This window comes from Haliotis cracherodii, unplaced genomic scaffold (genome assembly GCF_022045235.1).
Source record: "Haliotis cracherodii isolate W230 unplaced genomic scaffold, xgHalCrac1.p SCAF_18, whole genome shotgun sequence".
Lineage (NCBI taxonomy): Eukaryota > Metazoa > Mollusca > Gastropoda > Lepetellida > Haliotidae > Haliotis > Haliotis cracherodii.
Genome location: NW_027266273.1, coordinates 20775383 through 20791543, shown reverse-complemented (window position 1 = coordinate 20791543; position 16161 = coordinate 20775383). Strand labels below are relative to the sequence as shown.

Sequence of the window (16161 nt, the reverse complement as noted above, 5' to 3'; positions counted from 1 at the left end):
AGTGTAGTCACAACACTCTCATATGATTTGATGCCTTTTCTTTCTAAACTGTTGTTTTATCTTTAACATCTTTGTTTTATCTTTATCATATGCAGATGTAGTGTTGTAACACGGAAATATTAAAAGTATAGAATTGGAGCACTAACATAAGCACATTTAATTTTCATTTACGGAAGTTTCGAACACACGCACGAAGCTCTGTAGCATCTAATTCATTTAGAAAAGTTCGATGTGTTTCAACAACTTGTTCTTAATATTTACTTCCGGATTGATAGTCCTATATTTTCACTCCCAAAGTTAATTATTCGCATGATCCGTTCAAAGAATACGATTATGTTATTACTAACGCAGTTACCTTTTTTGTTTATTGCAGTAATATGACAAGGGTTTGTGTTCAGAATTTACAAAACAATATGCTGTATATCGTAAGGTTTGTCTTGGTTGAATAAATATTCGATGTCAGATTATGAAACCTATCTGTCTATTTGTCCGAACTGCTTGTTCGTAAATGTACAACCGCAAAATGGTGAGAGTTTTAGACGTGAGTCTAAACAACATCAACAACAACAATAATAATAATAAACAAGCGAAAAAAACCCTTTCCATAAGCAATAGAAATCTCTGCATAAAGCAGTCGATTGAATGATCCGACTGTATCATTAGCATGTGTATGAGTCACTATCAAATAGTGATGATACCAGGTGTTGGCGAAAAGGTGGGCGTGTCGTGTCCCATCGGTGGCACCCGTCAGAAATGATACGATTTCGATATAACGAATTCATTAATAAAATATTTAAACCACCAGGAAGCAAATTATTAAATTTCAACATTGCAGTTTTTAGTGTTTTATTGACCACCTTGAGAAGTTATTCTGTTTGCAACACTGATTGGCCGTATGGTCCCTGGTATTTACATCAGCCGTATGGCTGCAACAAACCTTGATTCTGGAAGCTTAAACCTCATGCAAGTGTACTCCTGTAGGAACCCAGGGGAAGAATAGGCCCCCAGTACCTCATGCTTGTCGTAAGAGCTAGCTGTCTCAAATGGGTACCGGGAGATTAGAATGTGTGACCTGCCAGCGTACCATCTTCTACAGGGCCCGATGCTCACGCAGTGTGTCTTTGGTTCGTACAATATCTACTTGCCACCTTGTTTTAGCTATACCGTTACTGCGTCTTAAAACAGCAGCTGTTTTCATTCGTATGAGTTTGTATAGAAAACTATATCACTTAAAAATGGTCTTTTTACATTGGTACTTTATTACAAGCGACTTTCTATATCCACTCATATACGTTAGAATGCTTTTGTGATCACAACCCGTTTGCAACTAAATTAGAACAGATGAAAATGACTAATTTTATTGAACCCGGTTTGTACAAAGAACTCATGAACCGCAGATTACAACCAGTTACTGGCCGCCTATTGTGTGGTCGAGTGCACAGTAAACGTTCTTCTGACATATTGGAAGTCCTCGGGGTCGTCTATCACAGTCGCCATTATCGTCACAGTTCTGGAAAGACATTGCGAAAACATGAAGAGAACGACACTGACTCTGACAAGTGTAAAGTGGCACGGCTCCAATGGCCGAAAGCTATGAACCCAGTCATCCATACTCCCAGAAGGGCCTCAACCCCAAACAAGTACTAGAATCTGTACTTTATTAAGAATGTGTTATCCCAAATTTAACATTTGTTACATCTGACCACTTTCCAAACGGCATTGTGTGTTTATAAACATAATCTTTACTAAGTAATAAGTAGAATTTCCAGTAACATGGGCGGGGTCATCTTTCCTACTGAGGTTCCGTGTAATAGCTGTATAGCTTTCAGGTTTGAGAGGCGACTCAATAGATCGGACGGTCAGGCCTTGTGACGCATTTGACTACATGCCATCGTATGGCAGTTGCGTATAATATCAGTCACTGGATTGTCTGGTCCAGACTCGATTATTTACAGGCAGGCGTCATACAGCTGGAAAAGTGTTGAGTTGGACGTTAAATAAAAACAAACTAAGAAATCTTACGGACGTAAGACAAATTTGTTGAATCTTTTTTCTAAAAAAACAGAAGCGGGGATTACGACGAATAACCAATCAATATGTTTGGTCTTACTTTTTTTATATTTCGTTGGTTAGTTTGTAATGGCAACAATGATGTGTTCAGAACAATTTGCTCACATATACAACGTTCAAGCAGTATGCTGGTGATGTTGTATGTAGACGAATACTTACGTTGACACTTCTACCGTCCTGCCTCCGTTAATAACAACTGTACGTCTCGTGTGTTCCCCCGGCTGGAGATTCAGTGTGCCGCCAGAAGTCCCGGCTAGCCTCAAGCCGTCTGCTACATCCAGTTTCACTCTTTCGGAGTTACCTCCCTTGTTGGTGACCTTCACATTTATGTGAGTTTGACTTCCGACTTGAAGATGTCCTGTTATACACACATCAAAATCAACACAGTTATACGATCATGTACGCTCCGTGTAGTCAAAAACAGTCAAAACGTCCTTCAATTCAAGAAAGGGACCACATGCATATGCGGAAGGAGACTGAGAACGAAGAATGCTTTCGCCCAGCTTCAAATAATAAAATATCCTATCATGTTCCTGACACACTGGATTCGACGGAAAGACAGACTACGACAAACACTGACCAACAACTCGTTCCACGCTGAGGGACAGGGTACTTGGCTTGGTTAGACCAGGCTTCTGTCGTTGAAACGGGTGCCCGTCCTTGTCCCTTCCTTCAATAGCCATACGATAAGGCTGAAAGTAATAACATTGTCCATTGTATGCCTCATTTGAAGCACTACCTGTTTGTGCCATGGAAAAGCTTTACCAGTCAAAATTATCCGACGAAACAGATTCCATTGGGTGAAAAAGGCAAAATAGCTTTAAAAATAATTTGAATGGATCATTGGAAACAAGTGACACGTTATGTGATCATTCGCCATTGAGGTCAGACCCAATAGTAATTTCGTCCATACAACAACCCCTTGATTTGATTATCATGTTCGTATGTCTATAATGGGCAGAGGACGAGCGGCAGCACTTTGTCGGGACACACATGAACTCTCCTGCTGAAAACAATGCCAGGAAAAGACGAGTATGACTTTCGTTCTGCAGTACCCTTACATCCAGTATTATACTGCTACTCATCCTATATCGCCGCAAATAGCTGCAAGATTTCTGATGCGGCGTTAAGCCATATTGACTCCTATGGTTTATCCAAGAACATTCAAATGTCTTCGTGGCCAAGATGGACAACAGCTTAAGCCATGCAGTAAATTTGTAATAATTCTAACTCGATTATGCGTAATTGAAACGTAATCATTAAGGAAAACAGAATCTTAGATATATTGTCATAAAGATACAGTTATATAACTACGGTAATAACGAACTCAAAGGGGCCGCTAATCTTAGTTCGTTATAACCGTAGTTTGTTATAAGCATTTCGACTACTCTATACAGCACATGGCCGAGTGAAAAACAGTTCGTAATATCCGTCAGGTCGTTATAAGCATGTTCGTTATAAACGTAGTTTACTGTGGTTTAAGCATGGCTGTCAATGTGCTAGTAAGAAACCATGTGTACTGTGACATTAACCTGATCTGGAACAGCGACACTGGCAATATAGTTGTGCCCTCTCTTCTTTCGATATGTCAGGCTGCAGCGGTCGATCTCAATGCCGAGAGTGTCATAGAATATCAGAGAGTCTATGGAGGATACGGCGTCAACCGCCGTCACTGCCACAGCATGGGTCACAGTTTCACCTGAAGAAACATATTCAGAACCAGTTAAAAATCCCATCAAACTGCAAGGAGATGGAACATGCTCAGGTTGCAGGCGGTCGTCTCCCGAGTAGACTCCCCGACTACTGTCACGGCGTCAAGGCAGACCTGTGGTTGAAGATAGCTTGGGCAGCAACTCATACTGTCGGAGCACAATGACACACAATCAGGCATCAATCACTCGATCCCCACTGGTCGACTTTGCCAGGGATACCCCACAAGGACAGACTTGTGGTAGCATTCACCCAAATATGATCATAACTGAGGATTAGAACCTGCGGATCAGTAAAAGTCTGTTCGAATATTCTTACTATCATATGAAAAATAATCATATTAAAGTGACGAAAAATAGTAAAAATAAAACCGCTGATAAAAGAATCATGTGCAAAAGACGTAAATTACTACATTTACACGACGCCAGAGAACACTATAAATAAATAAATAAATAAATAAATAAATAAATAACCTTACCAACTACCGGTTTCCCCTCGATGAACATACTGTGTCCGTTGTCATTAGTCTTCACTAGATGGTCTTCAATGTCTACCACAGTGATGCCGTGGATGCTGACCCCAACCACGCCATTGCCGTCGTTCTTTACAGCCCACGTGCCAGGTTTTGGGGCCTAGGTATGTAACAGAACAGAAAAAGAGTAAGTACAAAAATCTGCAAAGAAGAAGTATATATAACTCAACCACAAGCTCCAGGAAGATGAACATATAGCGACAGTGTATCTACCTCAATTATAATCTGGCCGTCTTCGTTTTGGGTGACAGGAACCATTTCACCTGCAAACACAAATTTTATCATGAATATTTGAACATAACTTAAATGACAATAAATACTCAATATTTGACCGACCATCGAAAAAACATTTTAAAAAATACAAAACTTTTTTTTCTGTCAGTTCTGACATTTAGGTCGACAAAATTTCTTTGTTATTATTCTGTTTTGATTCAATTTCGCCTCGTTCATGCTGTGTACGTGCCATTTGCGTAAGTCATAAATAGTCCGCTGTGATAAATTTATTACTAAAATCAGGACAGAAGGATGTGTCTACTCCATCTTGTAATACATTCAAGGCACCTACCATCCGGGTTAAACACTCTCACGTTGGCATTGTGGTTAGTTGTTGGTCCTATCTGCAGGTGGAGCGTCTTCACTGTGTTGTCCACGGGGAACGTCTTCAGTGAGAGGCCTCCGAGGGAGAATTCACTCAAGAGAGGCAGCTGGCTCCGAGGAACCTGAAGGTATACGTCATTCAGGAAGAGATCAGATACGTCATAATGTCTTTAACTGTAATGACGTAATGCCATAACAATATTATATGTATAAAGCTACGTGGTTTTATGCGCTGGAATAGATAACATGCAAACAGTGACACCGTACATATGTATGTATTACCGTACCTTAGTTGGGCTTGCTAGATATGATGGCGTTAAATAATGTATGTCCAACCCAGATGTCCTGGAGATGTGGTCATACTGGGCAGCGCCAGAACCTGTGGACATGTAGAAATGTTCTTCAATCGTATTAAATGATTAATAGTTGGTACTTTTATTGACATTGATTTATACCATTGTTATTTGTTGGCATTATCACTTTTATTTAACAACACGTCATATACATTACATAACGTGTAGACACTTGCCGCTGCTTCTTCTCCGCCGTGAGCAGTCCCCGGTGAGGATGAAGCTCACTGAGATCTTTTTCTCTGTTACCATGCTCGTGACGTAGTTGATCTTGGCTGCGTCTTTGGGCGAGGCGTCGGTAAACACGTATACTTTTGAGTTTGGGTTAGCAACTGTAGCCGCTGTTGATGCAGGAACCACAAATGTTATTTGTAATAATTGAAAATCATTCATGGCAGTGTTGCAAATATACCTAGAAATACGTCAGTCATCATTTAACGCAAAAGGTAGTTTCAACAGGTTCCAAGGATCGTTGAAATTACAGACCTTATCAAGAGTTTATGTCAGATACGAGCATAGCGAACTAGGGGAGAATTCTGGACTGTCTGTATTGGCTGGACTCGCAGACAGTGATCCGTGTATGTGACGTACCTTCCTGTACCCTATGCACTCTGACCTGTGTATGTGACGTACCTGTCTATACCCTATGAACTCTGATCTGTGTATGTGACGTACCTGTCTATACCCTTTGCACTCTGATCTGTGTATGTGACGTACCTGTCTATACCCTATGCACTCTGATCTGTGTATGTGACGTACCTGTCTATACCCTTTGCACTCTGATCTGTGTATGTGACGTACCTGTCTATACCCTATGAACTCTGACCTGTGTATGTGACGTACCTGTCTATACCCTATGAACTCTGACCTGTGTATGTGACGTACCTGTCTATACCCTATGAACTCTGACCTGTGTATATGACGTACCTGCCTGTAGACCTGTGAGGGAGAACTCTGGACAGTCTCCTCCTCCATTGACCCTGAGACTGCTGAGATAGGTAATCACAGCCGTTCCATTCTTGGATTTAAATATATCCGTCTTGTTACCTGCCAAAAGGGTATAGAAGATATGTCATGACGATAGTTCATTCCAGATCCACACTTTCCACAAGAACTTTCTTTTATTTTGGAAATCTTAATGATATTTTGCCCATTTAAAGATTCAGATTGTGTGATCGAGCTTTTTGTTTGTTTGGGGTGATCTTTGAACCATGAGTGAATGTGTGAGTGAGGTATCAGGCCTCTTTTAGCAGTATTGCAGCCGTATTTCACACATTGTTACAAAGTGGGGAATCGAATCATGATAATCCACTTAGCTATCCCAGCCCCGACCTTGTTATCGGCGACATTACTTGGGTCGTTAAAAGTAACCACCTTGTTATCGCCGACATTACCTGGATCGTTAAAAGTAACGACCTTGTTATCGCCGACATTACCTGGGTCGTTAAAGGTAACGACCTTGTTATCGCCGCGTTAAAAGTAAAAAAGTAACGACCTTGTTATCGCCGACATTACCTGAATCGTTAAATGTAACGACCTTGTTATCTGTTATCCCTAATATTACCTGGGTCGTTAAAGGTAACGACCTTGTTATCGCCGACATTACCTGGGTCGTTAAAGGTAACGACCTTGTTATCGCCGACATTACCTGGATCGTTAAAGGTAACGACCTTGTTATCTGTTATCCCCAATATTACCTGGATCGTTAAAGGTAAACGACCTTGTTATCCCCAATATTACCTGGATCGTTAAAGGTAACGACGATGTAATTATAGGGTTGTTTGATTGTGCCAAGTGTTTCCTTGATAATTTCCTGCGTCTTTTTTATGACGGCGGCAAGGTCGTCTCCCATGGAGCCTGTGGTGTCGATGACGAAGACCATGGAGTTTCCAGCCGTCAGTTGCAACAGTTCCTGAAAAACCTCATCTCCAATCAGGGAATGCAGACCGTACACTAGAACCAAAACACAACTGGATAAGTAATCGTAGGGAACATCAGCAGTCCACTGGAACCAAACCATGACTAGAGTGAGTGAGTGAGTGAGTTCCCACCACAACAAGAGAAATAATTGTACAGAACATATGACGTAGGGTCGTCAATCGGACTACATGTAACTAAACGTTGATTAAGTTCAAAATGAGCCTTATAAATTAGTTTTGTTTCGTGGTTCTCCTCTGAAGTTATCAAACGTGACGGCACATTTAGGAAAACAGTTGAACAAACGATTGTAGAATGGGCCTAATCCTACTTCTACCTGGTGTATGAATGGATGCCATGTACACAAGAGATTTCACAGGTAGATACGGTTTTCGAGTGAACAAAGCTTCAGTTTATAGTACAATATTTCAATATGTTGTAGCAAATCTACAACTGGTGAATATCAACTAAATAAGATAAACAAGAATTAAACTGTAATACAGACGAAGAAAGACTTTAGCTGTTGTGACACAAGAGACTTTCTGAGGCGCAGCTTGGCTCCAATGAATGAGACTCTGTAAATGGATCACTTAATGTGGGATAGTTGGGGATTTACCAGGGTGTGCGAAGAGGAACCTGGTATGCAAGATCGCCCCTTGGGCCGCGGTGTCGTGAAGCGGGGCGTGGGGGGACATGTTGGTGTCGCTGGTGTCCTTGTTGATGCCCCCGATAGCCGCTATGGTTTTACCAGACTGGTCATACGGGCCGCCATGGCTACATTTCCCCGTCTTGAATGTTGCTGGGTCCCCTGTAGATAATGTGTTTCAGTTAGATAAAGTACATCATAGTCATTCCTCATGGGACCCTTCAGGGTTACTCGTCCTGGGGACAAGGATTGTGTTCATTATATCCGAAGTTCGTTGTCCACAGTGTTGCTAGTCCTAGGGACAACAATTGTGTTCATTATATCCGAAGTTCGTTGTCCACAGTGTTGCTAGTCCTAGGGACAACAATTGTGTTCATTATATCCGAAGTTCGTTGTCCACAGTGTTGCTAGCCCTAGGGACAACAATTGTGTTCGTTATATCCGAAGTTCGTTGTTCACAGTGTTACTAGCCCCAAGGACAACAATTGTGTTCGTTATATCCGACGTTTGTTGTTCACGGTGTTACTAGCCCTAGGGACAACAGTTATGTTCGTTATATCCGAAGTTCGTTGTTCACCCTGTTTCTAGCCCTTGGGACAGCAACTGTGTTCGTTATATCAGTACTGGTGTCTTAATAATTGAAAAAACTTACTGCTCGGCTTTCGCCTGTCCTGTCCACTACGGTACCCACTGGTCAAAAGCGGACCTTGGACCATGATGTTAGCTGTGCATGGGATCCCAGTTGAGGAGCTGAAAGGCAAAACGGTTCTCTGTTGATGATGCGCATATCGAATGTGCGAAGATAATATAATATTTATCTCACACTAATCTGATAACCCTGTGTCAGAATTGTGAATTTAAAATGGCAAGTTTAGGATTATATTAATTTCTTTGAATATATTTTTAAATTCAAGTTTTAGCTTTAGTCGCCAATCGGAACACACAGACCCCTATATATCCCTCAGCATCATTCTTCCCCAGTTGTATGATTGTTTGTAATGCTATGCAATCACTTGATTGATGATCAAATATGCCACGTAATATATACGCGAATACTGTCTGGATACAAGGTCATCGCTGTGAAGGCGATCAAATATATTTTAAGCTGTACTCACCCACAGCTGCGACACGTGTCCATGGCGGAGGGGGCCTGGGCCATCAATGGTTTCCCCCGCATCCCTGAAGACAGACGTGTGTACAGTTGTCAGTCGGTAAGTAGTTTTGCTGTCAGCATGTTTGTGGTTTAACGACGCACTCAGCAGTATTCCAGCTATGTGGTCTAGAGGTAGAGCGCCCGCCCGGAGAGCGGCAGTTGCGGGGTTCCATCCCCGGCCGCGTCATACCAAAAGACGTTTAAAGATGGTACTTAAGGTATTAAGGGGCTAAAACAAGGACTGGTCGGCTCGGAGTCAGTATACTGTGTCTGAGTGGGGCATTCATGTTAAACTGCGGCATGGTATAAATCGGCATCAGTCCGGACTAGTACAAGCAGCCACACGCACGCACGCACGCACGCGCGCGCGCGCGTCGCTATATGTGCAAAAATCTTGGACGCGACGTTAAACCCCATTTCACCTCACTCTATGACGGCAGTCTGTAAATAATAGAGTCTCGACCAGACATCCAGAAATTGACATCATGAACATCGATCCACGCAATTGGGATACGATGACATGCATCAATCAAGTCAGCAAGCCTGACCACCCAACAGCAATATTGCAGCATATTACGGCAGTTTTTAAATGAAACCAGCTGCTGAATACGAGACATGAACAGCTGTCAGAAACGATGACACACCCTCAGTCAGGTTAAACATTGCGCCTATTCTGTTAAGGCGCCTGATAAGGACCGCCTCCGTGGTTCCAGCTAGTTTGATCCCCGACCGCGTCTTATCAAAAGACGTTAAAAGATGGTTCTTGTTCTTACCCTGCCTGGCGGTCAGCATTAAGGGGCAGATCGGCTCGGATTTAAACTGTGTATGAGTTGGGTATTCATGTAACATGCTTGTCGCTATATAAGTACAGTAATCTTGAACGCGACCTTAAACCTCACGTCAGGTCCCTTGTTAAGAAAAAAACATGGTATATGGGGTTGTAGTCATCAACAGGTCCCAAATAGGGTGTACCATTCTCATTGTTTTGTTTGTTTGTTGGTTAACGCAGAACTCAGCAATATACCAGCTATATGACGGCGTGTGAATAATGGAGTCTGGGCCAGACAATCTAGTGGTCAATATTGTGATCTTGTTTGTGTGTTTGTTCTTTAAGGCCGCACTCAGCAATATTCCAGCTATATGGCGGCGTGTGAATAATGGAGTGAGCGTGAGCGTGAGCAATGATGTCTCGTTATTAACCAAGTCCCCGAGTCTAACAACCCGATCCTTTTGGATCCTTTTGGGCACCTATTCAACCTAGTATCTCCACTGTGGGCAACATGTGCGATGATTCACGTAACAAGACTGATGACAACAGGAGTCGAGTGTAAGTAAACACAGTCCTGCTGTGTGCGGCTATTTTCGAACTGTTTGGTGTACACCGAGGTCCAGTGTGAAGGTTACAAATCTGTACATTGATGTTTGAATGTACTTACTAATATCAAGTGCATTAGTACAGGTTAAAACATACCTAGAGATTCATAGGCCGCCTTTCCACTGAGTTCCGGCCAGTTGGTGTTGCTGTAGAACATCTGGACAATGTGTAGAAACTGACCAATCAGCTCTCGAGCCGCATCGAGGTTGGGATTGGTCTTATTTAGAACATTGATGGCTGTTTCCCGTAGCAACGTGATCTTGTCGTTACCTGCAGTTGTTATCGCATTCATCAAGTGATGCGAAGAGCCAATGCATTTTAATAATACATTAAAAAGTTGTAATATTTTGATAAAATTCTATTATATAGCATGCTATAATGCAGGTGTATTACGAATGATCGTGTTCTGAAAGCACGATGCATCAGCATGCCAGTTTACCACCAGTTGTCACATGTACAGCTGAATCAACATTTTATAAGTTTAATCATTTCCTCTGTTCAATCTCTTTAAAATCAGTTCTCGTTAACGTTAAACAAAGATAGAGAACATTTCATTACGGGTCACATCAGAACGATCAATCAGAGCTTCGCTTACGAGATGGGTGAAACCTCCCAAAAGGTTTACTCGGGGTGTTCTTAATGACAGTTACGGGCCGTTCGACAAATTTCGTCCAGATCATCATCTTTCTCTCGTGTTCAATGGGAGAAACATCTGAACGAAAGTGACTTTCCACACACAGTCTCGGTCAGCCATTAGACATTCCAGAACTATATCTTGTTTACTCTTCAAACTTTGACTCAATATTTTTCAAAGCGTAATATGGAAATTGCCTGGTTAGCTAATGTCGACTTCTTGTTAATCATTTCATTGGTCGGTCAAAGTTCGCGAAAGGTAATATCAGACGTGACCTGTAATGGGATGTCCTCAGATCCTATGTGGCGTAAGGGAGAGCTAACATCTGATTTTAATGAGATGTATGTAATGTTTGTTTGCTCAATATGTTAATATCACCTTCTTTAATGGCCTCCCCGTTGACGTGCCAGGCAGCCTCCGTGTAGTGGTCCTGGTCCACTCTGTTGTTGGCCTTCACGATGTCATCGATGGCCTCCTGGAACCGCTTCTCCGACACAGTGCCTGGCATTAGCAACACGCAATCAGTCAACAACCAAGTAACTACGAGGAATTATTTACTTTTGTAAATTATGAAAAAATAAGTACCGCAATATTCATCCAGTAATCTCATTGTCATTTTAAGACTAAAAAGGTTTTACGAAATATAAAACATAATAAAAGGTATGGTATTGACCTAGTGTTCTAGATCTGGTGATGTTATATTATCCACGTTGATGCAATAATAATGGGACGTCTTATCGTTGTACACAGCGATAGTCCAGCCGGCATTTTGCTTCAACTGACCAATCATCCGAGATTTCGCCAAATGTTTTTTTTAAATCTTTCAACCTTTACAACATGAATATACCAGAGTCAAATAACCTGTAGTTTAGTTGGTAACTTTGGATATTGGTGGGGCCGTTTCGTGATAAAAGCATGAAACACGGCACAGTTGTAGGTAATGGCATTCCAAATATTTTCAGATATGGGGCTACAACAAATATCAAATATGGCCGCCCTGGAGGAATGAACTTATCGTATAACTCGGGTGAGGCGAGATATATTAAATATATTATGAAAAATGATTTAGGTAATCTAATGTGTAAAGAAATACCACATTACCTACATTGTATACTCATAGGGTAAATAACAGAATATTTAAAGAACACAATTTGTATCTATTGAAATATTCTTGTACATGGCTCATATATTGGCTGGCTAGTGTCAATTAAATGTGATGACATTTGCAAAGTGGTGTACTCATCAAATGTGCCACAGCGCAGTCACACCTTGCTCTGCACCCATTCTCAGACTTACAACTACATCTCAGAAGCTCTTGGCATGACTTAGAAGCTTGTGGTAGTGTAGTCAACAAAGGCCCAATGTGCTTCAGATATTACCAATCCTCTCTCAGTTGGTGTGGAAGGTCTGTTTCGGCCTCCAGACTTGATCGCCAACAGGGGCCGGCTTGAAATGAACTCTTTTGAGGTGTTGGTACAAAGGAGCTGATATAGGAGGAATGGAATCATTTGATCTACCTTTCTTGGTGAATACAAAAAGTTCTAAGCCCGGCTAACTTTCAACTATGGGCCATAACAATGAGAACTATGTCTATGTAGTACATTGTTTGAGTAGTTTATTGCAAGTGTATTTGGTCTGTTGTGTATAAGTGACAGCCAGTTGAAAGTGATCGGGGTCCAAATGGACACAGAAATGAAAAAGAACGAGTATCGAGTAGTCATCAAGTTTTTGACCAGAGCAAAAGTACTCCCCAAGAAATTTATGACCGCATGTCACAAGCGTATGGGGGGATAAGTGCCCAAACTATTCCACTGTTAAACGTTGGGCAGCTGCCCTGAGAGAGGATTGGTAATATCTGAAGCACATTGAGCCTTTGTTGACTACACTACCACAAGCTTCTAAGTCATGCCAAGAGTTTCTGAGATGTAGTTGTAAGTCTGAGAATGGGTGCAGAGCAAGGTGTGACTGCGCTGTGGCACTTTTGATGAGTACACCACTTTGCAAATGTCATCACATTTAATTGACACCAGCCAGCTAATATATGAGACATGTACAAGAATATTGCAATAGATACAAATTGTGTCCTTTAAATATTCTGTTATTTACCCTATGAGTATACAATGTAGGTAATGTGGTATTTCTTTACACATTAGATTACCTAAATCAAAACAAATAGTCCAGTACAATATAGTTATTTACTTTAAAGATGTTCATTTTTCATAATAAATTTAATATATCTCGGCTCACCCGAGTTATACGATAAGTTCATTCCTCCAGGGCGGCCATATTAGATATTTGGTGTGGCCCCATATCTGAAAATATTTGGAATGCCATTACCTACAACTGTGCCATGTTTCATGCTTTTATCACGAAACGGCCCCACCAATATCCAAAGTTACCAACTAAAACTACAGGTTATTTGACTCTGGTGTATTCATGTTGTAAAGGTTGAAAGATTTAAAAAAAAAAACATTTGGCGAAATCTCGTATGATTGGTCAGTTGAAGCAAAATGCCGGCTGGACTATCGCTGTGTACAACGACAAGACTTCACCCATTATTATTGCACTTGATGACTACTCGATACTCGTTCTTTTTCATTTCTGTGTCCATTTGGACCCCGATCACTTTCAACTGGCTGTCACTTATACACAACAGACCAAATACACTTGCAATAAACTACTCAAACAATGTACTACACAGACATAGTTCTCATTGTTATGGCCCATAGTTGAAAGTTAGCCGGGCTTAGAACTTTTTGTATTCACCAAGAAAGGTAGATCAATTGATTCCATTCCTCCTATATCAGCTCCTTTGTACCAACACCTCAAAAGAGTTCATTTCAAGCCGGTCCCTGTTGGCGATCAAGTCTGGAGGCCGAAACAGACCTTCCACACCAACTGAGAGAGGATTGGTTATATCTGAAGCACATTGAGCCTTTGTTGACTACACTACCACAAGCTTCTAAGTCATGCCAAGGGCTTCTGAGATGTAGTTGTAAGTCTGAGAATGGGTGCAGAGCAAGGTGTGTTTGCGTTGTGGCATATTTAATTGGTACACCACTTTGCAAATGTGGTGGCAACTGTGAACACATTTAATTGTCCCTGACCAGCCAAAACCATTATCCATTCACTGCATATCTCAACAGATACAAATTTTGTTCCTTAAATATTCTGTTGTTGTCATTGTATTCACCATATGAGAATACAGTATTGGTATAATTAATTGGCCTTCATGAAGTATGTCTGAAAGATATGCCAAAAAAAGTAAGAAATGCATATGTATATATTTTTTCACGCTTTATATTACCTTAGTCTACATAAATAGTCTATTGTGATAACATTATTTACTTTACAGATGTAGTGTTGAGGAAATATATTCCAAAATATTTTGACTTTATATACTTAGGATGTGTGTCATGCTCAAACGAGATATACTAGAATTGCATTCCTCCATGGTGGCCATATTTGATTTTTTGTTTTGGGGTGGTCCCATATCTAAAAATATTTTGAATGTCATTACCTACAAATCTGCCAAGTTTCATGCTTTTATCACCAAGTGCACAACTGATCCTATAAATGTCACGAAACGGGCTCCACTATATAACCCACTTTTAATTTTAGTTTCAGCTCATGAAATATCAAGCAGCGTCAGAAACCTGAACGAATTCAACCTATTTTTCTGACGAGGTCATACATCATTCACTTGAGAAAGAAAATCCGTCAACATCAATCCTCGTAAGATAGTTTCTGACTTTACTTTGATCACTTGCAAAGTATATATTAAGTGTTTAATAATAATAAGGCAGATCTTTTGTCAGTTATTAATACATAACAAAACAAAATACAACCCGTGTTGAACATTGACGAGAAATGCTCCCAACTATCATCTGAAGATGCAGTGGTTTCTAGGTTATACCTCCGTAATACTTATCGAAGAGCTTCCTAGCTGTAATGTCCTTAATGCCAGTCAGTTCACCCGGAGATATGGACTTGTCAGGTAAAGGGTGGGTTTCGAAGAACTCAGCGACAGCATACAGGATGCCGATCTCCGTGATGTCCTGGTGGGTGTAGTCCGACCCGGAGGACAGGAGGGTGAACTGGTTGGGGAGGAACCCCCGGGCGCATGGCCAAGATATCAGCGTTAACACGGCCAACAACTTGATTAACATGGTGTTCCCTTTTCGGCAACTGTTCCTTATCTGCTTGGCACATTACAACCATAACCCTGCTTCCGTTTAGAGCGCGTTCTGAGAATGATGTGACAATTATTATGGTTCGATACCGTTCCGCATAGCAATCTTGCAGCATACTCAGTTCCATACTTTAACATGGACTTACGAAAACCGTAGCACTAAAATCGCTTTGTGGAAAGGGTCTCATATGTGCTGGGTTAAATCTGTAGCTTTTCTTGATTGCAAGTACATCCTGCTTCCCTGACGATTACTTTGCTGTTGTTTTTTTGTTTGTTTGTTGTTTAACCCCACTCTCAGCAATATTCCAACTTTATGACGGCAGCATCTAAATGATTGGACCAAGCGATCTAGTGATTGATATTATGAGCAACGAATCACGACATCGTGGTACGAGGTCAAGCTGTCAACCGGGTCACTGAGCATGACCATCGGATCCTTTGGTCGCCTCTTACGACAAGTATGTGTTGCTGGGGACCAATGGGGCACGGGTGGCCCAGTCGTGAATGGCACCGCGATTCGCTGTGCAGAGTTGCGTCTCTTGGGCACGCCAGGAACCTATGAATGTGGGTTCGAATCCCTGTTCGCCCCGATTATGTTCCTAGGTTTGTCAGCACCATACCCGTCTTCGTGGGTTTTACCGAAGTGGTAAACGCCCGAGACCTGCGGGCTTTCCTCCCGCATTAAGCTGACACGCCGCGATATAACTGGAATACTGTTAAAAATTACGTTAAAGCCAACTCACTCACTCATTATGTTTTCATTGGAAACTGTACTGTTTGGATTAACGGGGGATCTCTGTACATAGTACACATAGTTTGACACGGGACACTCTGTAGAAGAGTATGGTTATAATGTATTAATATGTGTTATTTGTCGTGTCCCACCTAGGGAAAGTATATTTCCGTAACGACTTTGAACGGTCTAGCGATAAGTATGTACCATTACTAGGATGTGTATGCGGCAGCTGGCAGTGTACACGCCTAT

At 41.5% G+C, this 16161-nt stretch overlaps 1 protein-coding gene across 1 annotated transcript; it reads right to left on the bottom strand.

Annotated features, from left to right (window-relative positions):
• Nucleotides 1-1360: 1360 nt before the first annotated feature.
• Nucleotides 1361-15189, bottom strand: LOC139465877 (von Willebrand factor A domain-containing protein 7-like). The gene is made up of 17 exons (XM_071247848.1): nucleotides 14901-15189; nucleotides 11363-11485; nucleotides 10447-10620; nucleotides 8938-9001; nucleotides 8475-8572; nucleotides 7793-7984; nucleotides 7000-7212; nucleotides 6187-6306; nucleotides 5439-5600; nucleotides 5197-5288; nucleotides 4878-5031; nucleotides 4526-4575; nucleotides 4259-4412; nucleotides 3603-3769; nucleotides 2651-2762; nucleotides 2230-2428; nucleotides 1361-1510 (listed from the first exon to the last, which is right to left on the bottom strand). Exons 1-17 carry the CDS (start codon nucleotides 15151-15153, stop codon nucleotides 1420-1422), a joined length of 2418 nt encoding a protein of 805 aa, XP_071103949.1. The 5' UTR covers nucleotides 15154-15189; the 3' UTR covers nucleotides 1361-1419.
• Between the last annotated feature and the right edge of the window lie 972 nt (nucleotides 15190-16161).

Coding starts and splice junctions, on each gene's coding strand:
- LOC139465877 (XM_071247848.1), bottom strand. CDS start 15,153: ATGTTAATCAAGTTGTTGGCCGTGTTAACGCTGATATCTTGGCCATGC. Junction 8,573..8,937: donor GACACGTGTCGCAGCTGTGG/GTGAGTACAGCT, acceptor TTTGCCTTTCAG/CTCCTCAACTGGGATCCCAT. Junction 4,413..4,525: donor ACGGCCAGATTATAATTGAG/GTAGATACACTG, acceptor TTACATACCTAG/GCCCCAAAACCTGGCACGTG.